Raw genomic sequence first — 27,988 nt, forward strand, 5'->3', positions numbered from 1 at the left:
TGACTTTGAAACTACATGTTTTTTTTCTTTACCCAACCTTCTCTGTGACCTTCTCCTCCCTGATCTTCTCCTCCTTGATCTTCTCCTTCCTGATCTCTCTTCTCCCTAATTTTATTTTCTCTGAATCACCTCTTTAAAAAAAAAAAAAAAAACCTGTTCCTGCTGATGGGCAGAATCACAGCCTTTGGAACAGGAGTCCCCTGTGTTTCTCCTTTGCTGGCAAAGTAATAAGTCGTCTTTTTCCTTTTTCTTAAAACCACAGCAACAATGTGGTCTGTTTATTTACCCCTTTAGCTTCAAGTGGCTTAAAGCTACTTTACTAGTTGTGCACACTTCAGGACTCTTGGGAGTTTCTATTGACCAGTTATTTCACCATAAGAAACGTCTCTTTTTCTTGACAGGCCGTACCTGAAGTCAGCTTGATCTGACACTAACAGCCACAGCAGCCTCTGTAGGTTTTGTTGCTGAAATCTCGGTCCTTGTCCTTGATGCCAATCCAATAAGGAGGACATGGTTTTGAGAAAAAGTAAAAAGTGGGTTTATTGCTTTGCCAGCAAAGGAGAAACACAGGGGACTCCCTGTCCCAGCCCATCAGGGGGAACAGGGGGCTTTTTAAGAGACAATTCAAAGCCTACATTCTCTGTTGGAGTTGTGATTCACTTGTTATTTTGGGAGATACTCATTTCTGAGATCTTCTGGTACCATACCCAAAATTTGCATGATGGGTGTGTACTCAAGGACAGGTAACTCTGCCTGAGATAGGGAGAGGGAGAGATTAGGGAGGAGCAGGGAGAGGGGAAGAGAAAGGAAACACGTACTTTTTAAAAATAAGTTGCAATGGCAGAGAATCCATTCTCCATATTCTACTATTCCGCACTTTTTTATTCTCCATTTTATTTTACATTCAACATTCTTTTAAAACATAAAAAGAATAAAGTAGGGCTGGGGATGTGGCTCAAGCGGTAGCGCGCTCGCCTGGCATGCGTGCAGCCCGAGTTCCATCCTCAGCACCACATACAAAAACAAAGATGTTGTGTCCGCTGAAAATTAAAAAAATAAATAAATATTGAAAATTCTCTCTCTCTCTCTCTCTCAAAAAAAAGAATAAAGTATAGGTCATATAAACAGCCTGCAGTTGCTTCTCCTCCAGCACAATAATCCCCATCTTTTAATTGCAGTGTTTGGTCCCTGTCCTAGTTTCCTAGGGCTGCCTTAACAAATTACCACAAACTCAGTGACAACAGGAATTTATTCTTCAGGGATCTGGGTGCTGCAAGGCCAAAATCAAGATGCTGTGATATTTGACTTGGAACATGGGATTTCACCAGAACTCTAAGGCCTCCTCCTCCAGAAATACGTTGTGGGCCTGTCTTCTTGCAGCTGTATTGCCTGTGTCCTGGTTTCATTGTGGGACCTCGGAAGAAAACCAGAAGAGGCGTTTTGGGGTGTGGCACCTGAAATGTTAGACTCCATTCCCATTTCATGAGAAGGGAAGAGGAAGAAGGAAAGCAGAATTTAGTAAGTACCTATTGTCTTTTTATGTGTTTGTCCTCAAAAACACCCTGAGGCAGGAGACTGTGGAAACTCCTTTCTTTTAAACTTTTTTCCTTGAGGCACTTGGCTGCAGCAAGAGCATGTAAAATATTTTCCACCCGAGAGAGCCTTCTAATTCTTCGCCCACAAATGCACTTCGCCTTCGACTTCAGTGGGAGCTTGCTCTTCAGAACTGGAGGGGGTGCGAGGTGCTGCCATTTCTCCAGGTTGGCCCCTAGCCTTAGAGCTCAGTCTCCTTGCTAATGCCACCCCTCAGCTGGTGCCCAAGGAGGAACTCTTCACTTGATTATCCAACTTTAGCCTGTTTCAAAAAGTGTTGCTTGCCATCCAGGAGGGGCTTCTAGAGTATTTCTCACAGGTTCTAAAGACGTCCCAAATAGGGGCCCATGTTGTACAATGCAGTGGCAATAGGACTGGACCAACTGGAACTTTCTAGCAGGCCAGGCGTTCCACAAACACTCATTTGACCAGATACCTTCCTGTCTTTCTTTCTTTCTTTCTGTACTGGGGATTGAACCCAGGAATGCTTAATCACTGAGCCACATTCCCAGCCCTTTTAAATTTTTATTTTGAGACAGGGCCTCATTAAGTTGCCGAAGCTGGCCTTGAATTTGCCACACTCCTGCCTCAGCCTCCCTAGTTGCTGGGATTATGGACATGCACCACCGTGCCAGCTCCTAGCTGTTAAAAAAAAAAAAAAAAATCCCCAGGGAGCTATGCAAGACCCTGTCTAAAATAAATTTTAAGTATTTAAACCATAATGGTGTATAAAAAGAGATCTAGGAGCACGTGACTTTCCTGCCTCTGAGCCTTCTTTATGGAGAATCACCATGAAATGCTTACAATTATTTGAGACATTTTAGGCTCTCTCATTGAAGTCCTGTCCTGTCCTAAGGATGCAGATGACCAAGAAGCCCAGTGTCCCCCAGGAGTTGGAGTGATACTAGAATTTAAAGCCTTCCAAGCGAACAGCTCATCTGCCTATCCAGGGCCGTCAGAGTCCCAGGCTGGTCTACACTGACTGTGCAGCAGTGTAGACTGTATAAACGCCATACATTCTTCTGTCTTCTCATTTCCAATGATTCTGCTGTGTGGGTGAATAAAATGAAGTATGCAAATCATTTGAAAATACAAGAATGCACTCATTTTTAAGCCAATAAACTTGCTATTTTCACAGAGGGAGAAAAAAAAAAAAAAAAAGGTGGCAGCCGGACTTTGCTTCCTTGGAAGGCTCAAGGAAGAACCTTCCTCTTATTTCCTCAATGAAGGGAACAGAAACCATGCACCCACCCTTTTAGTTCCGTGGTGGAGTTAAGCTGTCCATTAGAACAATGCAAATTGAAATAAATGTGTTGGTATCATTGATCACAATCAGGATGCAGCTGTCTTTCTGGGACTTTGTGCAGTGGCTTCTGAGCATGCTTTTTATTCTGGAGGGTTTCAGGTGTGTCCTACTTCTACCAGTCTTCACAGCCTTCCTTTTGATTTTTAGATGTCTAAAAATCTTTCCATTCTGTCTCCGGGGTTATATAAAGGACTAATCAGCCTGCTGCCCCATTTTTCTAGCCAAACACCTGCAAAAACACTTTATAAAGCCTCCCAGACTATACAATGTGAAGTTTATGATCATTATGGCCCTGTTAGCAAAGAAAAAAGGGCATAGTACCTGTTGGATAGGCAAACAAAAGTGTCCGTCTGCAGCAATAACGTGAAGAATAAAAATCAAACTCTTGGGTCTGATTTTCAAAGCTGCTCAGAGTCTAAGTCCATCCTGTCTTCCAACAAAACACTGCAATAGACATCACAGGAAACCCCATGTTTCATCTGCCCCAGAGGATCCCACAGAAAAAACCCTGTGCTTTCATACACACATCGTTTCATCTGAAAGAAATGCACTACGTCTCCATCTGCCCTACTTAATGCCTAAGAAATGCTTTTAGATAGTATTTCTGGACCCCATCCCTGAAAGTTCAATGCAAACCCTACATGTTGCAAAGCTGTCCTATCCTTCCCAGCCGATAGAAACCTCTCTTCTGGCTTCCTCTGTATCTCTGCAGCATTCCATCATTTTTTACCTTTTCCTAGAGTTATGCACAAAAGACTCTCATACCCCTTCTTGATTGTGAACCCACAAAGAATAGGAGTTCCTTCTGACTTGTTATCATATTGCCAGACTTCAAGTGCACGCCAAGGAGGCAGATCCTGAGGGCATCTTCTTGGTGTTTTGAACTCAAGAGACCTGCTTGTATTCAAAATCTACAAATGCTTCAATCCCCCCCTCCCCTACAAGTCAAGAACACAATATAAATTTGGTGTCTATCCTTGGATCACGTCTGTCACACAGTGAAATGATATTCCTGGACTATTATCTCTTTTGCCAACTATCATTAATCAAAAACAGATAGATGTGAACATTACCAGATTTGACACTTGACCGTCACTAATTTCCACAGTAACTGGTTCAGGAAAAAAAAAAAAGCCAGTATACAACAGAAACAATAAACCCATTACAGCATTACATTGCATCATAGTCCCAGAGACTTTAATCACATACGATCTTTCCAATGCGGCTCTAAAGATCATTACTGCATAAAGGTGGCTTTTAACTTCTGAGCTACTTAGCAATGAGGGGCAATTTTGCTATCATGGCAGCAAATGCTTTTGGCTATAAAATGTGTCAAAAGTTTACAGGGTACAATGATTCATGACTCACCTGGGGGACAATAAAGATGAGGTCAGCCCCGCCCACATGGAGGCTCCCTGGGTCATGGTTAGTGCATCACTGGTTAGTGTATCTTCTGAGCTACCACTTACATGATGATATTCTTTTTGTAGCTGTGGCACCAGATTAATTTTGCTCTGTCGGGCTGGGTGATGTGAAGTGTGGGCAGGGGAACACTTGATATGACCTATAGCTGTCACATTTGTCATTCCAATCACCTGATGATAGCGAGAGAGGCAGCCCTGTGACACTACTCTTTCTGAGTTAGAGAAACTATAGGAATTCCAACAGCTCATCTGCTACTTCTACGTAGAAACTGGCCCATTTGTGATGACCTCATGAGAGTTTGGTGGTGGTGGTGGTGGTGGTGGTGGTGGTGGTAGTGGTGGTGTGTGTGTGTGTGGTTTTTGTGTCTATTTTGGATTGGGTTTTTGCTTCAAGGTAGATCAACAGGTGAAATTTGCCTTCCCCGTATTTGTATCCTCTGTCTGTTCAACTTCACTCTGGGTGTCCCCATTATTGATGAAACTCTTGCAAGCCCTGTTCCCTCAGCTACAGACCCTGGCCTGCCTACGCAGTACTCTATTCTCCTCCCTCTCCTCACCTCTTACCCATCACTCTATCCAGAAATTATTGCTGCCTTGCTCAAAACTTCTATAAATGAGACTCTTTAAGCAGGAATTTTCTATTGCTTCCAAGAAAGGTAAGTAGTCTTTGGGCTACGGTCTGAATATCCAATTTTTTATGTTAGAAACCCAAAATGATGACATTTGGAGGTTCAGCCTTTGCGGGGGGGGGGGGCGGGTGATTGGGTCATGAGGGTGCCACCCTTATAAATGGGATTGTGTCCTCAAAACAGAGACCCCAGAGAGCTAGTTTGTCCCTTCCACAATGTGAGGACAGGGCAAGAAAGCACTGTTTTAGAGAACAGAATGAGCTCTCCTCAGAGACTGAATCTATAAGCACCGTGACTGTGGACTTTCCAGCCTCCAGAGCTGTGAGCAATAATTAACCTGGTCTAAGTCGTTTTATTATAGTAACCCAGACAGACTAAGACACTGCTGGTGGAAGAAAGGAGCGGGACACCCGGGGTCCTTTTCCCATCCAGCCTACACTCACAAGGGGCCCACTTAAAAGAAAAAGTTCTCAGCCATTTTGCTCAAACCAAAGCGGGGGTTCCTTTAGTGGATTTGGCTTTATAAAACAAGGGCTGCTCAGAATAAACTGGGTATGGTGGGAAGAGGGCTATTTATGAGCAGGAATTTTTACTGCACTCTCAAAATCACCCACTAAAGGTGCCTGCCCATTTACTCTCAAACAGACACTCACCTGTTTATGGCTTTCTGCTTTCTCCAGTGTAGTCATGCCCAGACACTGGGATTTCATAGAGTCTTAAAAAAAGAACAATAGGATTCCAAGTCAGTATGGTCAGTCTGGTTTGCCAAGTAAGAATGCTTGAAATGCTGGGCATGGTGGCACAAACTTGTAATCCCAGTGACTCCGGAGGCTAAGGCAGGAGGATCACAAGTCAGAGGCCAGCCCGGGCAATTTAGTGAGATCCTTATTGAAAATAAAAAATTAAAGGGGCTGGCTGGGGATGTAGCTCATTAATAAAGTAGCTCATCTCCAGTAACGAAAGGAAGGGAGGGAGGGAGGGAGGGAGGGAGGGAGGGAGGGGAAGAGAAAAGAAAAGGAAGCCTCAAACAACCACCAGGGCCGATTACTATCAACATTATTTCATGAAAGCAAGGTGGTTTACTATGAAACAGAGAATGGACATTATGCCATGTTAAGGTAGTTCTTGAATTGAAGAAATTTAATTTTATGTTGTTAGTTTCCTCACACCAAGGACTGATGAATACTTGGTCCTGAACTGACACAGACCCACAGACCGGAATTGGGAACCATGACTCAGGATATCAGCACATTTGGCCAAAACTAATCAGCCACATCCACTTTACAGGTAATGGTGAACAAAATTCACTGTGGGTGCATTTACTCATTTGGACATCCCAAAGAGGTTGGGAAGTTTCCAAAAGTAGAAATAAACACACCTGCTCGGGAGGCCCAAATCCCCCACCTGAGGACTGGGGGATCTCAGGCCCATCACTGGACCTCTCTGGGCTGCTTTTGCCACAGCTACAAAAACGGAGAGACGGCAAAAACAGACTAGGTTGTTTTAAGCATGAAATGAGGATCAGTAGCCCAGTGCCATGGTGCACACCTATAATCCCAGAGGATCACAAGTTCGAAGCCAGCCTCAGAAACTTGGCAAAGCCCTAAGCAACTGAGCAAGACTCTGTCTGAAAATAAAAAATAAAAAGGGCTGGGGATGTGGCTCAGTAGTGAATTGTGCCTGCGTTCAATGCTCAGTACCTAAAAAATAAATAAGTAAATGAGGATTAGCAAAAGGTCTCTGTTTCAACAAACCAGTAATTTGTCACTAGAACTGTCTGGAAACAGTTACTAGAACTATATTTTGTAACTACAATCGTTACTAAGACCCCTAAAATACAAAAGATCAAAAGTTTCTACCTTTTCCTTGGAAGAGGTCATGGTCTATAGGAGGCCCCTGTAAAGGACGGCCAGGGACAGCCAAACCAGTGTTAGGATAGAGACGAATGCTGTAGTGGAAGCCAAGGGGGCTTTGGAGGGTTGAGAATAAAGAAAAGAGAATAAGGAAAAGTCTCTCGGGGGCTGAGGACTGAGCACACTCTCAAGGGACACAAGATCAAAACAAAACAATAATAACCAATAAGGCTCTGGAATGAGAATGTGCTGCACCTAAAATGCCCACGTCTGGCAGGCTAGCGCCCTCCTGTGAGCCGGGGTCAGCTGCTGACTGATTGAAGGGATGGCTTTTATCACAGCAGTCATTTCCCCTGGCCTCCCAGCCGCCATTCTATTCTGGTTGCTTCAGGAAATCCTTCCCTGGCAATTCTGACTTGAAGAAGTGAGCTTTCGGTTCAAAAGAAAAGAGAAGTTGCAGTAGGTGGTTTTTAGGAAATCCTGAACATAAAACTGTTTGGGAAAGCCAGCTATCAGAGGACTGAGTCCCAGGGGTACTTGGCCCCTCACTGCTCAGGGTGGTCCTCTGATGAGCAGTGTGGTGTCACCCTGGAACTCAGCCCAGCCAACGGTATTGATGAAAGTCTACATTTTAACAAGATCCCTAGAGCACACTGGGGTTCAGAAGCACCACCAATGCCCAATTCTTGAAGAATTAAAAAAAAAAAAACATCCCAAAGTGACGAGCGTGAAAACCCTTCATCCTGACTTGGATTGACCTAACCTGAACTTGATGGTATTCATTGCTGTCTGTGTGTTACAGGTTCATGGCTGACACACAGAGAAGGGCTCTATGCTACTCACCCCCCCCACCACCATGACCTTATTTATATCTCCAGGCCACCTATAATTTCTGTGTCTTTGTTTTTACTTTTCTAAAACAAAGCTCAGAGACATTACATGGCTTGCTGGGATCACTTCGGTCCTCAGGTTCAAGTTCAGGACTCCTGCATTGAGCCAAGAAGCCCATCACATAAAGGTCATGAGGGCTCCACCCTTACGAGTGGGATTGTGTGGGGCTGAGAAGGTGGTCCCCTTGGAGGGCTCAGCCTCCATGTGGCCCAAGTGCAGTCAATGTCAGAGCCTGCTGCTCCTGTCTTCAGACCCCGAGTCTCATTACCAGCACCATTCAGTCCGCGGGTTCTAGACTCCCTGATAGGCCTTCTCCTCTACTTCCAATTCTTCATCCTTTAAGTCCTGTTTATATACAGCCATCAGAAGCCAGCTCTGGGGGTGCCTCATTGGCTAACTAAGACTTTGGCTCTTATCAGCAAGGCCCCTAGGGGATTCCTCTTTTTATTCCTCATAAGCCTACTTCATGCCTCTTGGGGTTCAATCAAGTGGTTGAGACTGATGAATACCAGGGGCTCCTCCTGAACAAACCTGCAACAGTCTCTGGACAAAAGGCAAAAGCAATAAAGGGCAAGACTGGGGCTGCATGTCTAGCTCAGTGGCAGAGTGCTCACCTTGCACCTGCAAGACCCTAGGTTCCATCCTCCACAAGGAGGTGGGGGGAGCAGCAGGGGCAAGGACTAAGTGAATTGTAAACATCCTAAGCCAGGCATGGTGGCACAATCCTGTAATCCCTAGGGAGGCTGAGGCAGGAGGAACGAAAGTTCAAACCCAGCCTCAGCAACTTAGTGAGGTCCTAAGCAACTCAGTGAGACCCTTTCTCAAAATCAAAAATAAATGAAGGGATGGGGATGTGGTTTAGTGGTTAAGCACGCCCCCAAGTTCGATTCCTGGTACCAAAAAATAATAAAATAAAACAAAACTTGGAAACATCCTGAAATTCAGAGGCTTGAGCAGACTGTCTGACAAAGGTAGGACTTGAGGAACAAGCCGGGGATCCTGCCTCTTGCCATAACACGGACTCCAAGGGTTTAAAAAGAAGGCTGAATGGCATCAGGAAGGGAATCCAGGCACCCTGGCTCTTCACAGGATGAAGGAGGACTTCAATGTTGGTAGAATTATCTAGGCATTGTGCTAGGGGTTTTACATTTGGCACCTCTTTGACTTTCTTGTGACAATCCAAGGTCAGTATTATGACTCACATGTCACAAGAGGCTGAGTGAGGTTGGACCAAGGAAAATTGCCAAAGTCACACAACCAGTAACTGGCAGAGTCAGTTTCTACCCAGGGGCCACATTCCGCTCTGCTATGGGGCTCAGAGAACTGCAAGGAGGGATCACAAAGAGATCAAGAAAGTTCAAAACAACTTTTTGAATCTCTGACATGATGACATGATGCTCAAAAAAGTTCAGATTTTGTAGGGCTGAGTGTAGTTCAGTGATAGATCACGTGCTTAGCATGATCAAGGGTTCAATTTCCAGCGCCCAAGTTTCAAATTTGGAGCATTTCCAATTTTTGGATCAGGAAGGGTCAACCAGGAAAGTCTATGCAAATATTCCAAAATCCCAAATCTGAAACACTTCTGTCCTCAAGCATTCTGGATATGGGATGCTCAACCTGTACTCCCTTGAATGGGTGTTGTGCAAATGCTTGCAAGAGCAAACATCTTGAAGAAGATTACATGATAAACTTTAATTCCTTCCCCTCACTTCCCCCCCCCCCAGTACCAGGGCCTTGCTTATGATAAAGAACTCTGCTACTGAATTATATCCCAGTTCTTTTTATTTCAATTTTTAAGACAGAGGCTCACTAAATTGCCCAGGCACACCTCCAACTTGCGATTCTCCTGCCTCAGCCTCCGAAGTAGCTAGGATCACAGGCATGAGCCACCATGCCCGGCTCCCGTTATTTTGGAGTACAATATTGTATAGTAGGTTGAATGGTGGCCCCTCAAATATATGCCTAAATCCTAAGTCCTGGAACTTGCGAACTGACCTTATTTAGAAGAAGAAAGTTTGCAGATGATTAAGTTCATGATCTCCAGATGAGATGGTCCTGGATTTAGGGTGGGCCCTAAATTCTGTCACAGTGTCCTTGACAGAGAGAGAGAGAGAGAGAGAGAGAGAGAGAGAGATTTAACAGAGATACAGGGAAGAAAACTCAAGAAGTCAGAGGCCGAGATTGGATTTCTGCAGCCAAACCAGGGAATATCTGCAAACTGGATGAGGCAGGGAAAAATTAATTCTCCCTGAAAGTCCTGGGAGGAAGTGGGCCCTGCTAACACTGTGATTTTGGACTCTGACCTCCAAAACTGAGAGAATAAATCCCTATTGCTTTAAGCCACCCAATTGTAGTGATTTATTACGGCAGCCCTGGGGAACTCGTTTACACCCAAATTAACAATCGTTCATTTTTTAACTATTATCTAAAAATCTATATTGGCACCAAGAGCCTATAAAACTCACTCTAAATCCATTCATTTTTGGATTGGGAAATCCAGATTTGGAAATCTATGTTCAAAGTATTGAGAATATACAGTAAAAATTTATATCTATCTAATATATATATATATATATATATATATATATATATATATATATACACATACATATATATATTTAAAGTTTGGTAGTTTGTTAGCTACTTTGGTCTCAAGATGAGGAGATAGAATGTGCCTTTTCATGCAAAATATTTTATAGTGCATAGATAACGTTATTTAGGGATGAGGATTATTTATGCTATTCCTATAGTATCCTAATTAACTTTTTTTTAATGTGCACTACGCATAAAAGAAAGAAAATGAAACAAAACCAACACAAAGAGCTTAGGTTTCACCCACAAATCTGTGTTGTAGCCTGCAATCTGTCAGAAAAGCCTGCAAAGCCCCCGCTGCATTTTTTTGGTACAAACACATTTTATTTTGAGCCTTTTTCTCTCATGCTAATAAGAAATTTTTAAAGCAATCATGAGCTAAAACGGAAGATAAGTGGTAAAGCAGGCTTTTCCTAAATGCTCTATATTATCCTCGCTCTGGCCTCGTTTTGAATCATTCTCAGAAAACTCTGCAATAATCTGTCATCCTCCGAACAGAGCTGAGCTAGGCTTCTTCACTGGAGCATGGCCCCAGTTTACCTGGGAGTTGTTACAAAGTCCCAGGACTCACAAACCAGAAGTAGGAAGAGGAATGTGTGTCACTGGGTAGTCCTGGTCACAGAGCAAGGGACTCAGGGGTCAGATGGCCAAAGTGTGATTCTAGTCTTCATCATTTAGTAGTGTGGTCTAGGCAAGGTTTTTTTCTTTCTTTCCTTCCTTCCTTCCTTCCTTCCTTCCTTCCTTCCTTCCTTCCTTCCTTCCTTCCTTCCTCCCTCCCTCCCTCCCTCTCTCTCTCTCTCTCTCTCTCTCTCTCTCTTTTTTGTACCAGGAATTGAATCAAGGGACACTTAACCACTGAGCCACTTCCCCAGCTCTTTTTAATTTAGAGAAAGGGTCTTGTTAAATTGCTTAGAGCCTTGCTAAATTGCTGAGGCTGGATTGACCGTGCGATCCTCCCGCTGCCTCAGCCTCCCAAGTTGCTAGGATTACTGCACCCAGCGTTTTCCTTTTTTTTTTCTTAAAAATTGATAATTTAACATTGCATATTTCTGTGTACAACATGAGGTTTAATATATGCATACATTGTGGCATGTTAAATCAAGCTAGATAACATGCATTATATCACATTCTTCTTATTATTATTTTAGTGAGAGCACTTCAAATCTGCTCCCAGCAATTTTCAAATATACAATATGTTGTTATTAACTGTAGTCACCATGCTGTATCATAGATCTCTTGAACTTATTCCTCCTGGCTAACAGGTTTTATACCTTTTGACTAATATTGCCTCAGTCCTCCAACCCTCCAGCCTCTGGTAACCACCATTTTACTTCCTAATTATATGAGTTTGACATTTTTATTCTCCTCATATAGGTAAGATCATGTGGTATTTTGTCTTCCTGTGACAGGCTCATTTTATTTACATAAGTTCCAAGTTTTGCTCATATTGTTGCAAATAGCATACTCTTCTTCCTTTTTTAAAGACCAAATAATATCCCATGGCGTGTGCATATGACATTTTCTTTAGCCACTCTTTGGTTGATGGACACTTAGGTTGATTCCATAGCTTGGCTATTGTGAATAATGTTGCAGTGCAGATGGTAGAAGAGATATCTCTTCATCCCACTGATTTTATATGTTTTGGATATATAACCGAGAGTGGGATCGTTGGATCATATGGTGGCTCTGTTTTTAATTTGGAGGAACCTCCATGCTGTTTTCCAACCAGGCAAGTTACTCAAGCATCTCCAAGTCCTGGCTTCCTCATTTGTAAAACAAAGATAATAATAGTGTCCGCCGCATAAAGTTTTGAAATCCATGTTGCTAAACCCTGTGGTCAATCTCAGTTCTCATCTTAGTTTACTAGTGTTCTTGGTCTCTTTCTTTATTTTCTATCAAAACGAGCTCTCCTGGTTTTCCCCACCTCCTTGAACGTCCCTTGGTATTTGTGCCCATCCTATGTGTGGAGATGAGAGCACTTAGGGTTTGGCCCTTGGACCCCACATCTTCTCCCTCTCTCTGCTAGATGGCCTTCCTAGCCTGTGGCCTCCCCTTTCACCTCCGGCTGAAGACTTCTGCACTGCAAACCAGCCTCTCTCTGAGTCCCAGATATCTTTATCTCTGTGACCTCTCCACCTGCTGTGGAGTAAACCACACAAAATTGACACATCTGCTCCAAATTCTGGATTTCTACCCCCAGGTTGGCTCAGCTCCTCCTCCCATGCTGAGCATGACAAGAAATGATACCCTCAGCTTGGGCTCAAGCCCAAATGTCGATGTCATCTGTGCCTCTTCTGTTGCTCTCACATCACATTCAAATCCGTCTTACCACATTGTGTTTTGTTTTGTTGGCCCCAAGGTCAGTCCACGTGACTCTCACCTCAACTTGGGAGAATATGCAAAACCCACCACTCCTCACCTCTGCTGAAGTTTTAGCTCAGGGCTTCAAGCTGCGGCCATCTCCCTCCTGGACTACTACAGTAGTCTCCTAACTGGCCTCCTACCTACCGCCAATCCCTGCCTCTTCTCCAGCAAGCAGGCAGCGTGATTCCTTAAAATCTGGGTCCGTGTCTGTTCTTGATCAACACTCTCTAATGGCTTCCCCGTTTCACTCAGACCCCAGCACCCCAGGGACCTCATCCCCTGCCACTTTCCCCTGGCCAAGCCTTCCCACAGTCAGGGGCGGGCTGTCCGCTCCGCTTGAAAGGTGCCAAGACACCCACCCACCCACAGAACCACCTCCCTCAAAGCTCCTGACTGCCTACCCCCTGCTCAGATGATTTTTCCTCTTAGAACTCACCTACTTGGTATTACATTTGTATTTGTTTGTTGCCTGTTTTTTTCCCTCTAGAATTCAAGCTCCATGAGAGCAAGCAGTTGCTGTGTCCTTGGTCCTGGAATGCTGTTTGATATGTTGTTCACTGTTAATAATGGCATGCATGAATGAGTCAGGTAAAGCCTGTAAAGTCTGGCATATGATTGATAAATGGCACCTGCTGCTGGGCTTCTTCTTTTTATGAGCAGTGACTATGCATCCAGGAACTTTGTATGTCTTGCCTTCTCTGCTGGCCCTAAGTGTTTTTAGCCCTCTCATTCTCATGCCCAGTCTTCCTCATCAGGAGGCTGAGAATGGTAAGAAGAAAGCAAGAGGGGCTGGGGTGGTGGCTCAGCAGTAGAGCACTCGCCTAGCACGTGCGAAGCCCTGGGTTCGATCCTCAGCACCACATAAAAATAAACAAATAAAATAAAGGCATGCTGTCCATCTACAACTACAATCAATCAATCAATCAATCAATCAATCAATGAAAGAAAGAAAGAAAGAGACTACTATGGCTAGCCCTCCTTTCTTGTCACCAGGCTTGACTCTGCCAGATAGACACAGAAAGAGGATGGTGGGACTATATGGCCTTCAAGTAGTGCCATCAAACACTCTGAATGTGGGCTTCTGTGGTTGTTTGTTTTTGTTTGTTTTACAGTACTAAGCATTGAACCCAGAGCCACTGTAGGACTGAGCCACATCCCCAGCCCTTTGCATTTTTTGTTTTGAGACAGGTTCCCACTGAGCTGCAGAGGCTGGCCTCAAACTTGCAGTCCTTCCTTCCTCAGCCTTCCAAGTCGTTGAGATTGCAGGTGTATACCACCCACCCAGCCCTGAATGTGGTTTTTGGACAGCCTCACTATAAATAATGTGTTCTGTGATTTTTATATATGAGCCAAAACTTAATTATTTCTGCCTCCCATGTTGCCTCCCAGACTAATGCTGAAAAGTAGCCCAAAATGGTATTTTTTTGCTCAGAACACATTGAATCTTCCCTTTAATAACCATTATGCTGTTTTGGAGATTGTATAAATTTAAATATATAGAATTTTATGGGATAAACTTAGGCAAACCCTGAAAGAAGCAAACCAAATAAACTTGTAGGGGTATGTGCATTGGTGACTGAGATACAAATCGAACTCATTATTGATCCATGCATTTTTTTTTTTTTTTTGAGCTTTGTGCTCCCTGCTCTGCATGAATGAATCCAAGAGAAGCAAGCACACCCTCTGTACACCATTGCTTTAAAAGAGCTTGGTAGAGTCCTTAGGAAATGGAGCAGGGACAAGATGCTTTTCTTTCCTTTTGAGACATGGCCCTCAGCCATCAGTCCCTCTGAGCTGGTTGGCAGCCAAACCACCCCAAGATAAGGACTGTCGTCAGCACATTCCTGGATACCTGTTACGTGCAGACAGCCCTGGTGACTGCAGCTGACAGGTCTAGTATCAGGTTCAAATGCCCATCTGTGGTCCCAGTGCGGGGAGGGACCTGGAAAGTTACTAAACCAAAGAGCCAGAAGGACTGGGTCTCAGTCCAGAGCCAGAAGAGCTCTCATCCACCCTAAGGGCAAAACACTCTTGGGAGACAAATTGGCAGTGGGCTCTTAGGAGATGAAATCGCTGACTCAGGGAAACCAGACTCTGGAGGGGCTGAGCCCTTTAAAGCATGACTGGAACATTTTGGGGTTGGACATTTCACTGAAAAACAAACAACTTCACAGTTCATCTCCATCCAAAACAAGTCTTCTTGGGAGCAGCCCAGCCACTGTCTCCACCCCAGGTCTGGCCACACCTGAAGGCTCTTCCTGAAACTCCAATCTTTACCTTGACCATGTGGACCACACCCTGGCTTGTCCCAGCTTCTGGCCTGCCCCTGACTCCATGCCCCTGCCTGTGTGGTATCCTACCTCAGTCTGGTTTGGGGCTGCCTTCCACCCTCGGATATGGCCCAAACCCAGCATGGATATATACAGTCAGTCAAAGGAGCAGAAGGGTCTAGTAGCTGAGAGAGCTGGTTTTGGAATCGGAGACCAAACGTCTCATTTCTACCAGGTTTCAGTCGGCTTTTTTGCTGCTGTGACCAAAAAAAACGTGAAAAGAACAACACGGAGGGGGAAACGTTTATTTGGAGCTCACAGTTTCAGAGGTCTCAGTTCACATATGGCCAACTCCATTGCTCTGGGCCCAAAGTGAGGAAGATCATCATGGTGGAAAATTGTGATGGAGGAAAGCCGCTCAGGACTTGGCACCAGGAAGCAAGTAAAGAGGGGGTGGATGGAAGCACCACCTATCACCAGGGACAAAATATAAGCCTCCAACGCATGCCCCAGTGACCTGCCTCCTCCAGTCACATGCTCCCTGCCTACGGTTACCACTCAGTTAATCCCTATCAGTGGGCCAAGCCATTGATGAAGGGAGGCAGAGGAACAAACATCTTGGGCTGAGAAACCTGGGACACTAAGCCATGTGCCAGCTTTTCAGGGGAAGTAGGGAAAAGGCAAGCTGCGGAGTTGAGTCCAGGTGCATCCCTTTCTCTGGAAGTCGTGTGTGTGTGTGTGTGTGTGTGTGTAGGGGATAGCCTGCAGGGTAAGTCATTGGATCCCACTACCTTATTACCAGGAAATGGAAATGCAAAAAGTATCCACAGTCAGTCACTGGGCAGGTGGCTAAAGATGGCATCTCATGGTCTAGATGTGAAGTGTCCCCCAAAAGTTCACGTGTGAGACAATGTGAGACAATGCAAGAAGGTTCGGAGGTAAAATAAATACATTAGCTGCTCTTTCTTCTATAAAGAGAGATCCTGTGTTCAGTCTCTCTACTAGAACCTGACCGCAGGGTGGGTGCAGCTCTGTCCAACCTAAGAATAACTCATAAGATGCAGAGAGAACAGGGAGCCTATGTGTACACACAGGATTTTGAGGATTAAGTAGGAAAAATAGAATGTAAAATATCCCTACCACTATTTTTATGTTAATTACATGTTATAATAATGTTTTGGAATATTTGGTTAAACAAAATATATTAAACTTGATTCTACCCTTTTTACTTTATGTTTTAAGTGAAGCTGGTGCAATAGGTTAAATAATGACATCATTCCCAGAACCTGAGAGTATCACTTTATATGAGAAAAGTGTCAATATTTCCTTTTATGGAAAAATTTGAGATTGACTATGAACCTGATGTCAGGATCTCAGTGATGCACAGGGTGGCTGGATGTGACCTTGAATCATTCTGCTGAACCAAGTATAACTGGGATAGTTGGGCTTTATTAGAAGCTGAAATTAGCTGATTTCTCTTATATTCTATCAAAAAAATCAACAAAGATTTTCCCCCGAGTTACTTATGAGAAATAAATGTGACTCTTGTGTGTGTGTGTGTGTGTGTGTGTGTGTGACGAAGGATTGAACCCAGGGCCTTGCACATGTTCGTTAGGCCAGGGCTCTACCTGGGCTACATCTCTAGCCTATGATTTATAGGAAGAATACCCTGGAAAGGTTGGGTGAAACAGAGTACTGTCAACAGCTCATCACTGTTCTAATGGAGCCCTTGACCCCTGCAGTTCTGGGAAACCCTGATTCCCCACTGTCTCTTCCCCATGCCTGTGGCCCAGGGTTTAACCCCAGCCATCCATCTCTCCTTCATTTCTGAGACACCACCCAATGGCTGCTCTTTCTCCTTGCCTTTTCCTGTGTCTTTTTAACTAAAGCACAGATTACACTATTAGACTGAATCCTCTCTAAAATTCCCTGAAGTTGGGCTGGGGGCATAGTTCAGTCTAGCTCTTGCCTAGAATGTGCAAGGCCCCAGATGTTACCCCCAGCATTTCACAAAATAAAAAATTTTCTAAATAATATGAAATTCCTTGAAATCTTGCTATTTTGTGATTCTGAATCTCTTTCATAGTCCTTATCACTCTATCAGTCATTTCCCAACTATTTCCAGCCTGAACATGTTCTGGAATCTCTCAAGTATATCCTTCCTTTCTAAGCAACACAGAGTCTAGTTCCCCTTACAAAGTGATTTCAGACAAGAAGCAAGATTGCCAGATGCCATGGTGCATAGCTCTAATCCCAGCAACTCGGGAGGCTGAGGCTGGGTGATAGCCATTTCAAGGCTAGCCTCAGCGATTTAGTGAGACCCTGTCTCAAAACAAAAACAAACAGACCATCAAAGGGCTGGGGATGTTGCTCACTGGTAACAAAAAGGTACCCAAAAGGTACCAAAAAGGACAGAAGAGGAGGAAGAGGAGGAGAAAGAAGGAGAAGAAGACGACGACGAGGAGGAATTATGTGGTAGTTTCAGTCTAAACTCTCTGTTCCTCGATTTTATCATGTGCCAACTGGGGGTGGTAACAAATAATCCCTCCCTCGGAGAGTTGGAGGGAGTGCATGTAATAATGCATGTGGTATACAGAGCACTTATCCTGGCACAGGAAAAAAAGCCCTCAGCCCAGGATTTGTCAATAATAACAGTAAAATGGCAATACACAGCTTTCCATTCCAGTCTCTCCTGATCCTCACTGGTCCTTTGCTGGCCACCTGTGTGCTAAACATCAGCTCCATCCTCGCATTCCCTGGGCACCTTTGTGAGCTCTGAACTCACTCCCCAGGTCCCCTTTCTCTCTGACCCACCCATGTTTTGGCTCATGCTGTGACACCCTCTTGTTATGGTTTGGGTTTTAAAAGTTCCCCAAAGGCCATGTGTTGAAGGCTGGGTCACCTTTAAGAGGTGAAGCCATGTGGGAGGAAGATGGGTCACTGGGGACATGCCATGGAAGGAGATATTGGGACCCCAGACCCTTCTGTCTCTCTTTGCTTCCTAGTCACCCTGAGGTGAGCAGTCTTCCTCTGCCACATGATTCTACTATGATGGACGGCCTCATCATGGGCCCAAAAGCAACAGGGCCATGTGACTGAAACCATAAGCCAAAATTAACTTTTCCTCTTTATAAGTTGATTTTCTTGAGTATTTTGTCACAGTGATGAAAGCTAACACATCTCATTCAGTGAGCTGAAGAATTCTCCACAAGGTCCTTTTCATGGAGCAATATACAATATATTGTATATTGTTTTAATTGTTCTGTTTTATTAAAATATTTAATAATATTCATTGTTGTTAATCTATTATTGTTCCTGATAAACTTTGTTATTGGTATGTATATGTATGTGTAGGAAAAATTATAGTACACATAGGGCTTAGTACTACCCAAGGTTTTAGGCTTCCACTTGGGGACTTGGAGTGTGCAAACAGAATACATAGTCTATCTGCAAAAAGAATACATAGCCCATGCAGTTGAGGTTGTTTGTGTGACCTGCATCAGAATGTCCTGGAGTTCTTGTGAAAATGCACTTCTCCCAGAACTTATCCCCACCCCCTACCCTGGCCTAGAGTCTGAATCACGAACTCTAGGTGAGGGCTGAGACTGCACATTAAGCTTACAAAGTTTAAGAAGTTCTAGCACGGCAATTAATATTTTTTAAGTCATGAACATCAGGATTGAAGTATCAACTTTGCTGCTTCTTTGTTGTGAGACTTTAGACAATCTAATTAACCTTGTTACCAATGTTTCTGCTTACACAAATATACACGAATACACCCAAAGAGAGAAATAGTAGTAGATTCATAGGATTACTTTGAGGATTAAATGAGATTACAAGACTATACCCTGTGTCCTTGCTAAGTGCTCATTAATTCTGGTAGCTTTCTTGTAGAATCTTTGGGATTTTCCATGTAAATTATCATGTCATCTATGAATAGAAACTTAGTTTTTCTTTCCAATGTATTTGCCTTTTGTTTGTTTTACGTGCCTGGTTATGCTGGCTAGGACCTCCACTACAGTATTGAATGAGAGTGTTCAGAGAGCCCATCTGCCCCATTCCCCATTTTAGGGGGAATCACATCTGATTTTTTTCAATGATATAATACACTCAGCATCTTTTACAACACATGGCACACAGCGGGAACTCCAAAGAGGTTGCTGAATAAATTAGAAAAGTTAACTGATCTACAGAGAAATAAAAACAACATGGGCTGGGATTGTGGCTCAGAGGTAGAGCACTCGCCTAGCATGCATGAGACACTGGGTTCGATCCTCAGGATTACATAAATATAAAATAAAGACATTGTGTCCACTTATAACTAAAAAATAAGTATTTTTTAAAAAAGAAAAAAAACAACATTGGTCATTGTAATCAAACCAATCTATTGAGTCACAAATAAAATTCTATAATTAGTAGAGGAATATCATCTTGAAATCAGGAACAGTTCCAAGTGTAAATATGCTCTAATGGAAAAAAAATCCTTTAATGGGGTTTAGGAATTTAGGGATAATATGTGGTTGCTGGGAGCCATTAGCCAAGTAAGTATGACAATTTCCTTGCCAGCGTACCCCATGTTGCAGTGACATTGAATGTACTTAACCTTGCTCAAGGACCAAGGCAGATTAGGGTGTTCCCGGTTTTAAGATAATCTTGTTTAGGGCGTTCCCAGTTTAGGTTCCAGGTTTAAGGTTTAAGATTATTCCTGCTGGGAATAGGGCGTATCCTGCTGCCTGAGTTCCCCTTGAGTTCTCACGGGATTCAGACAGTATATTTTGGAGACAGAAGCCCAGTGGAGGTGGATTTGGGCAGAGAACGTGGATTTGGGAAGAGAACGTGGATTTCCCCAGAACGTGATTGTAGACGGCTGGTGTGAGTTCGGGAATAAAGAGTTGCTGTTTGAACCTACAAGCTGTGTGGTGGCTCGTGATTGTGTGCCCAGCCAGACTGCGGCATTTGTGCCCAGCCAGACTGCGGCATGTGGTGATACTATGCTTCTTGCTCGTGCGATGAATCGATACCTACTCTGAATTAGTCACCCTAAAAACGGAGAAACAGTTCCGATTAAAACGCAGTGACAATCCAAAGAACTGTGGCTGGTCTACCTCTTTTCTGAGATCCAAAGTCTGAGGAGCAGGAGAATCTGGTCTCTACTTACTATCAAAATGTTAAAGAGGCCTAGTCAGTGTTAACTGTGCTGTGGAAAAGAGAATACATTTGTCATCCAGAGACTAAAGATAAAAACATAAACACTTACGGAAGCTGAGTGCAGTGGCACAAGCCTTGTAATCCTAGTGGCTCAGGAAGCTGAGATAGGAGGATCATGAGTTCAAAGCCAGCCTCAGGAAAAGTGAGGCACTAAACAACTCAGTGAGACCCTGTCTCTAAATAAAATATAAATTAGGGCTGGGGATGTGGCTCAGTGGTTTGGTGCTCCAGAGTTCAATACCCAGTACAAAAAAAATGTATATATACACATACACACACACACACAGACACACACACACACACACATATATATATATATATATATATATATATATATATATACACACACACACATACATATACACATATGGAAAACTGAGCATGAATGTATTACTTCATATCTATTATTGTATTGGGGGTGGGAGTGAGAAGTAGGAGGAGGTGAAAGAAGCTGCAGGAACATTTTAAATAGGCCCCACCTCAGAAGATTAATATTTTGGGTGAAAGCAGATTTACACACTAGAAACAGAAACTTATGCAGCTATTGCTTTTTGCCAAAATATAAAATGAAAAACAAACGATCAAAGTGAAGCTGAAGGTACCTCTGAGAAAGACATAATATTTCAAAGAGTTTTTAAAAATTAACAGACCTTGGGTATAGCAAAAATAAAAAATTTAAGCTTTATTAAATATTTTTTAATACAGCTATTTCATGTTAGTCTGGTTATTTAAATAAAACAAGCAGAAGTTGAAGAGCAGGAAAAGGAGAATGGAAAGTTGTTATATATTTTTATAATTTACTTATCTGTTCTAATTAGGTATATATGACATCAGAATTTTGATTCATTGTACATAATTGCCGCAGAACTTTTCATTTCTCTGGTTGTACATGATGTAGTATTGCACCATATGCGCAGTCATACATGTACCTAGAGTAATGATGCCCATCTCATTCCACCATCTTTCCTGATCCCATGCCCCCTCCCCACCTCTCCTTTGCCCAAAGTTCCTCCATTCTTCCCATGCCCCACCCTCCCATTATGGATCAGCATCCACTTAATCAGAGAGAACATTTGGGTTTTGGTTTGGGGAAATTGGCTTCCTTCACTTAGCATGATATTCCCCACCTTCATCCATTTATCTGCAAATGCCATAATTTTATTCTCTTTTAATGCTCAGTAATATTCCAATGTGGATATGTACCACAGTTTCTTTATACATTCATCTCTAAAGGAGATCTAGGTTAGTTCCACAGTTTACCTATTATGAATTGAGCTGGAAAGCAGTTATATTTTGATCTGGGTTACATCTCTCTGTTCCATTCTGTTCATGAAAAATTGCCAAACCTAAGGTTTGCACAGCCAAGGTGAATTATAAAAATTAATCATAAAAATACCTTTTATGTTTTACCATAATGAGCCAAATACAAAGCACTGAATTATCAAGTACTCACCTGTATAAAGCATCTTACTTTCAAAATCCCAAGTCAGCTGGTGGGAGTGGTGTCATTTCTGTTTCACAGACAGAATCCATCTCAAAACTTAATTCTGATTTTAGGTCACTTTTTAGTGGTAGGAGTGAGTTAATGGTTTACTAAAACACAATGCCATCAGGTTGCATAATGACCGGGCAACATAACTCTCCAAATGTTTTATTGTCTAGCAATTACAGAGAAATAAAAATTCATAAAAGTTCATAAGGCAAATAGCTGTGATTTGATTGAAGCTGTGTCAAATCCTTTCCTTGGAATAAAAGGGGGGAAAAAGTATAATGTTTTCATCTGCAATCCACAATTTTTCTGTGGATTTAATTTTGTTATTTCAACGTGTAAAACGTGAATGCTTCCAAAGCCAAAATCAGATAAGAAGGTACATTCAGAGAAGTCTTTCTTCCACTTGTATTCCACTCTGTTCTTTTCCTTCCCTTGTAGATAAACGTTTAATTAATGTTGGGCTTATCCTCTAGTGAGTCTTTTCTAAAATATAAGCAAATTCACACACATACATGCTTTTCTCACCTACATTCATATTTCTCTCCCTTTTTGCCCCCCCTCCCCAAATAGGATGCCATTTTATGGTTTGGCACCTTGCTTTCTAGCTTGACAAAATAGTACGCAGATCATTCCATATCAGTATGGAGAAATCTTACCCATTTCTATTTTTTTAATATTTTTTTTAGTTGTAGTTGGACACAATACCTTTATATATTTTTATGTGGTGCTGAGGATCGAACCCAGGGCCTTGCATGTGCTAGGCGAGTGCTCTACCACTGAGCCATAACCCCAGCCCTTCCCCATTTTTTTAAAAGTAATTTTTGAAGCATCGTGTGATCTCTTTGAAATATTAAAGAAGTTACTAAGCTGGGCGTGGTAGGACCCCTGCCCATCCCCACTAATTCCAGCAAGAGGGCAGGATAAGGCAGGAGGATTACAAATTTAAGGCCAGCCTCAGCAATTCAGCAAGACTCTAAGCAACTCAATGAGACCCTGCCTTAAAATAAAAAGTTAAAAAAAAAAAAAAAGACTGGGATGTGATAAAAACATCCTGTGTTCAATTCCCAGTACCAGAGAAAAAGAGAGAGAGATCTATAAAAGTAAGAACTGTAACTCTTGGCAGAATTTAGTTATTTCCAGCTTATCTACAGAAAAATTTCAGTTTGGGGATAATTTATCCATGCCAGTCACCTCCTGCCTCCAACTGTTGGCATGTGCTGGGAGTACAGAAACTGACTTTGATCATTCACCCAGGCAAATTACAACTAGGATCTGGGCTAAAATGACACAGAGATAGCAAAAGTCAAATTTACAACTGGAAAAAGGGAAACAACTTCTCTTTTGGCTCTCTTTCTCTCTCTGGAAGCTAAAATCTGGGCAGAAATCATGACTTCATCTATAGGATGATGTTTTATGAACACAAATAGGTTAGAAATGAAGATTTCCCTGGGACTGGGGTTGTGGCTCAGTGGTAGAAACTTGCCTCACACACATGAGCCCCTGTGTACAATCCTCAGCACCACATATAAATAAACAAAGAAAATAAAGGTGTTGTGTCCATCTACAACTGAAAAAAAAAAAAAAAGAAAGAAAAGAAATGAAGACTTCCCCTTGCCATGGATCCACAGTGCACTAGGCCCAAATGTAGAGCTGTAAGGCCTGGATTTATACCTGGTCCCCTCTATGTGGGGAGCTCATGGCTCATTTGAAAATCAGACACCAATCTCCAGGATTAAGTCTTCTATCAAAACTGTTAAATACTTGGGTTATACTAAATACATAATATAAGGTAATCATGTGTGCCCCATGTAGATAATTCCATCAGATCAAGCTTATACGGATCTGCATTGGCATCTGCTTCCAAACCACACCCATCGCTTCAATCCTAATGTGATGTCATTTCAGCATCCTATTGTTGCTGAAAGCTCGGTCCTTGTCCACAAGGATGCCAATCCAATAACGAGGACATAGTTTTGAGGAAAAGGAAAAAGACGGCTTATTGCTTTGCCAGCAAAGGAGAAACACAGAGGACTCCTGTCCCAAAGTGTGATTCTTCCCATCAGGGGGAATAGGGGGCTTTTATAGTAGTGATTCAGAGAAAATGAGATCATGGAGGAGAGATCAGGAAGGAAAGGATCAGGGAAAAGAAAATCAGGGAGGACAAGTTTAGGGAAAAGATCAGAGGAGATAAGGGAAATGGTTAGAGAAAAGAAGATCAGGGAGAAGAAGACTGGGAAAAAAGAAAAAAAAAACATGTAAGTTTCAAAGCCACAGGGATATAGTCAAAGCATTGGGTGAGCCCCCGTTACAGCGTCAAGATCTGAGTTACAGAGTTCTAGAACTGGAGAGTCAGATGCATAATACTGGATTCTGTCCTTCATAATAGATGTTCCTTGGGGGTAACTGGAACTTATTCATTTAAGAGCAAGTGCAGGATTGGGTGCAGAGTAGGGGTGGGGAAATCAAACCTTTGTAATGTTTATTCTTTTTGCATGATCTTCTTAAAAATTTTGACTTAACAATAATTTTAGGCACAAAAATGATAAAATATTGCTGATCATTTATGAAGCTGTTTGGCAAAAAGTAACTTTTCCATGCTCCAAAATCAATGCTAATTTGCTTTTTCAGTGTTTTAGAATTTCTCTCTCTCTCTCTCTCTCTCTCTCGCTCTCTCTCTAGTTTTTCACATCTCCAGCCCTTTTATTTTGAGACAGATCTCTTTAAGTTGCTTAGGGCCTCACCAAATTGCTGAGGCTTGAACTTATGATCCTCCTGCCTCAGCCTTCTCAACCACTGGGATTATAGGCATATACCACCAACCCTGGCTAAAAATATATTTTTTAAAGGCCTTCTTTTTATTAACTTACTCATTGTCATTATGTTAAGCACAGGAAAATACAAAAAGAAAGTAATAATTACTCATATTCATTCCACATAGCTATCATAACTACTTCAAGGTGTTGAGCATATTTTCAGTTTTTTCCCAGTATTTTTTCCTTTATGTACATATGTACATTGTTGAATGTAGAGTCTATAAATTTTGTAATAATATTTAGCTAAAAGCAATCAAATATGAGTTTTAAAAACAGAAGACAAAGCTATATCTTCCAAAAGATAACATCCTCTGAATCTAATTTAAATAACTTTGGGATCTCTTCTTGGCTTTGGGGTAATTTGGAAAACTTTTCACTCATTGCTATTATTTGTATTTTAGAGTTATCTTTACAAACAACTACACAGTTTAAAGGGAAGGGGGACAAAATTCCCTTTAAATTCTGTTATCTGATTTTGACTTTGATGCCCCATTTACTTTCACAAATCTCCAAAGTACTCTTTGATTTAGTTAAAGATGACACAATCACTCATTTAAAAGTATACTTTTAAAATACTCAAACAAGGATGACATTTTTATTGTTCTGATACTGGCAATGGAACCCCGGGCCTTCTGCAAGATAGGCAAGCACTCTACTACTGGGCTACATCTGTAGCTCTGGATAACAGCCTTTGATTCACTAGAAATTTCTCACAGTTCTGCAGTAAGATAAAAAGTGTGCTTTTATACTGGCAGCAGTAGGGAAGTGACAGACCCTGTCCAGAGACCAGTGAAAGCAAACTGGCCTTGATGAGGATCGATCTAGGACCTCATCAATCCTACACTCCAGACAAAGGTCATGTAATTAGACCAGTTTAGGTGAAATGAGCCTATGAAAACCTAGAGTAAAAGAATGGTTCAATCAGGAGGCTCTATTTGCTTTGCAAAAAGAATTCTTTCCCAGAGAATTCCTTTAAATAACCCTTTGTATACTTAAAGTCATAGTTAAATACACACCTTTCAGGAACTTGCTCCCATTAAGAGTACCCTATACAAGAACTTTCTGTTTTGCTGGAAAATCCTTTAAATGTTGCTGTTTGACACATTTAACACAATAAATAATTACTAGAGCTTCATTTTAATTATAGGTGATATAATTTGGGGTTACATGATTTTCTTGTTCAGATTATGTGGCATTTAAAGAGTATTTTTAAAGGGCATAATATATGGCAATATTTCATATTTTTAATACAGTTGTGAAATATCTGCATCCAAACACTGGGGTCTCAAGCTCACTACTCACATAAACTTTAGAAAGCTAAATGTGAGGTAATAGGTTCATTCCCGAGTATAAAATATTTTATTATTTTCAATAATAAGCTACTTTAATTCATTATGCTTATAAACTTAAAAAATGATGTGTCAGAGGGTACAAAATAGTGCAAGACAGCCGACAAAACTTGCCCAGCCCAGGACAAAATGAAAACGCAAGGCCTCTTGTGCTCAAATTAAAGAGCTTCAAGAGCACAAGAGCAGAGTGCTGCACCAATGACAAGTCCCGCTAAGTGCCAGGCCCTGGGTGTCTGTCTGCACAGGTCACATGCCCATGAAGCCAGTGCAGCAAAGAGGCCCTTTTCATTCCCCAGGTTGCGCCTTCCCGTGGTAGTTTGCTGGGCGTGGGATGGATGCTGCCTTTGGCATACTGTTGAGTTTTAAGTAAGCCTCTCAGCACGGCAGCTAATTATCTGAAAATCACTGTGGACACAGAATTATAAAACAGAATTTTCTTTCCCTTTAAAGAAAGCCTTTACTAGGTGGCTCGCTCGCTCTTTTAAACAATAGTTGCACAATGTTAGCAAACTGCTAAGACAAGTCAGAGCTCCTCCGTAGGCACCCGGCCCTTGGGAGCCTACGGGTCCTTGTTGCCCTCTGTATTTCCCCAAGGGGAAGCGGATCACGGTCGCCCCTGGAAATCCTGAAAGAGGGATTCACTTCTCGGTGACCTTGGTCTCTCTGGCCCGCGGCACCTCCATTTCTCCCGGTCCCTCAGCTCCGCGAAGCAGCTTCCACTGCCGGCCGGGAGCAGCTCCCCGCACCTACCCGCCCACATCCAGGCCAGCTGCCCTGGGATGGGGCTTGCGTGGCCAGCGGGGCCAGGGGCCTCCCCAGTCCCGCGGCCCACGGACCCTGCGCCCAGATCCCAACTCGCGCGTTAGCGCTCTGGTTGCCTGCCCGGGCTCCCAGGTCTTGCCGACGTTTTGGCCCTCCCGGGATGACGCGGGGACACGAGGGCCCGGCTGCCCAGCCAAGGCGGCCCGGGGCCTTGAGATGGCCCAGAGCCCCTGCCCTTCCCCGCCACCCTTGGCGCGTGCCGCGTCTCTCGGGCCTCCGCGCCGCGCCCCAGCCCCGCTCCCCGGCCGGCTGCGACGCCGCCCCTGGGTCGGCAGAGGCACCGCGGCGAGTCCCACCCCGCGCGCCCGGGACGCGGCTGCGGAGGCCTGTGCGTGCGCAGCGCCCCCGGCGGCCGAGCCGAGCGCAGGAGGCGGCGGGGGAGGAGGCCCCGGCGCGCCCGGCCCGGCCCCCTCCCCAGTGCCCCCCAGCCCCGCCCGGGTCGCCGGCGGTGTCCGCGCCTCCGCGCCCGCCCATGATTTCCTCCGCGCGGCGGCGGCGGCGGCAGCGGCGGCGCCTCGTGCGCGCGGTTATTTATTTATTTCCGGGCCCCAGAGCGCTTATAATGGAGCCGCTGTCAGCAGAACCTTCTGCTGCCGCCGCCGCCGCCGTCCCTCCTCTTTTTTTTCCCGGCAGATCTTTGTTGTGTGGGAGGGCAGCAGGGATGGACTTGAGCTTGCGGATCTCCTGCTAGAGCAGCCGCGCTTGGAGAGGGCGCCGCAGCCGCGAGGAGGAGCCGCCGCCGCCGCCGCCCCGAGGCCCCGCCGAACGCGGCCTCCGTCCGCCCGCGCCCCCGCTCGCCCCTCACCTCCCTGCAGAGTCCCCTCGCGGCGGCAGATGTGTGTGGGGTCAGCCCACGGTGGGGACTATGGTGAAATTCCCGGCGCTCACGCACTACTGGCCCCTGATCCGGTTCCTGGTGCCCCTGGGCATCACCAACATAGCCATCGACTTCGGGGAGCAGGTAAGCCCCGGACGCGCCCCTTGCCCGCCCTGGCAGCGCCGCCCCGCGCCCCGCACCCTGTGCCCGGCACCCTGCGCCTGCTCGCTCTGCCTGGGCCTTAGATGCCAGGCGCCAGGGGATGGACCAGAGGGGAATCACCTGCTCCGAGACCCTTTATCCTGGAACATTTGTTGGGTTTGCAGCTTGACAAGGATGACTTTTCCAGCACCCTATTCCCTCGATTCTTCCCAGTTATTCAGGGGACTTTTCCAGCTCTCTCTGGAAAATGGTAAAAGACCAAAGACCGAGGGTATGAACTTCACCTATAGAAGGGTTTTTTTAGTGCACAGGAGGAGTATTATGTAATTTGCGATTATGTAAACCTCGGGTCTATAACTCAAATGTACTTTCTAGTAGCTTAAGTGCTGGGGTTTTACTTATC

At 43.8% G+C, this 27,988-nt stretch overlaps 1 protein-coding gene and 1 long non-coding RNA gene across 2 annotated transcripts in view; one reads left to right on the plus strand and one right to left on the minus strand.

Annotated features, from left to right (window-relative positions):
• Positions 1-877: 877 nt before the first annotated feature.
• On the minus strand, positions 878-27,901 carry LOC131423178 (uncharacterized). The gene is made up of 5 exons (XR_009224256.1): positions 27,706-27,901; positions 9,692-9,789; positions 5,606-5,667; positions 3,221-3,343; positions 878-2,641 (listed from the first exon to the last, which is right to left on the minus strand). It is a non-coding gene; the product is annotated as an uncharacterized LOC131423178 (long non-coding RNA).
• Positions 27,101-27,988, plus strand: part of Ankh (ANKH inorganic pyrophosphate transport regulator) — a 135,069-nt gene continuing 134,181 nt past the window's right edge. Inside the window, exon 1 of the mRNA XM_046468283.2 lies at positions 27,101-27,567. Coding sequence (XP_046324239.1) covers positions 27,472-27,567 — 96 coding nt within the window. The 5' untranslated portion in view covers positions 27,101-27,471. The remainder of the gene's footprint in view (positions 27,568-27,988) is intronic.

Source organism: Marmota monax, unplaced genomic scaffold, assembly GCF_021218885.2.
Source record: "Marmota monax isolate L192 unplaced genomic scaffold, Marmota_monax_Labrador192_F-V1.1 WCK01_AAM20220418_F8-fsc00120, whole genome shotgun sequence".
Taxonomy (NCBI): Eukaryota; Metazoa; Chordata; class Mammalia; order Rodentia; family Sciuridae; genus Marmota; species Marmota monax.